Here is a 542-nt window from a genome sequence, read left to right on the forward strand (position 1 = left end):
CTGACATACGCCTGCTCGAACCTGGAGAGGCAGCAAGAACGGGTGATGCTGCGAGCTGGGGTGCCCACCGCGCTCCAAAGCCCGGCGGTGGGGTCAGACCCCACCTCGGGGGCAAACCCGTCACCCGCTGGCGTGGCACTGACCTGTTGGTGATGGTGACCAGCGTGGAGCCGTAGTCGGAGCACGTCCTGCGGGCATCGCTGTAGGGGACACGGTCCTCACCCAGCCAGAAGCAGGAGGGGCTGTGCCACTTCCAGCCCTGGGGATGGGTGATAGGGGACGTCCACCACTGCTCACCCCAGCCCATCCCAGAAGGACGGGAGCAAACCCAGGCGGTGAGAGCCATGTCCCACGTCCCCTGCCACCATCTCTGCCTTCTCCTGGGAGGTCTCCTGCCCTCGGCCACCCCAGCTTGACCCCGCTCAGCCTTGAGCTCTAACAAACCCATGGTCCCAGAGGACGTGGCTGCAAGGAAAACAAACACCCAGGCAGCTTCAAAGCCGGGGAATGTCTGTCCCTGCCAATGTCTAAGCCCGGCACGG

At 64.8% G+C, this 542-nt stretch overlaps 1 protein-coding gene across 1 annotated transcript in view; it reads right to left on the bottom strand.

The window, feature by feature from the left end:
• The window catches only part of MRC2 (mannose receptor, C type 2), a gene marked incomplete at both ends in the record, with an annotated part of 18,182 nt that overhangs the window by 8,114 nt on the left and 9,526 nt on the right, over positions 1-542 (bottom strand). Inside the window, 2 exons of the mRNA XM_010024129.1 lie at positions 4-21; positions 144-259. Coding sequence (XP_010022431.1) covers positions 4-21; positions 144-259 — 134 coding nt within the window. The remainder of the gene's footprint in view (positions 1-3; positions 22-143; positions 260-542) is intronic.

Source organism: Nestor notabilis, unplaced genomic scaffold (assembly GCF_000696875.1).
Source record: "Nestor notabilis isolate BGI_N333 unplaced genomic scaffold, ASM69687v1 scaffold17931, whole genome shotgun sequence".
Taxonomy (NCBI): Eukaryota; Metazoa; Chordata; class Aves; order Psittaciformes; family Psittacidae; genus Nestor; species Nestor notabilis.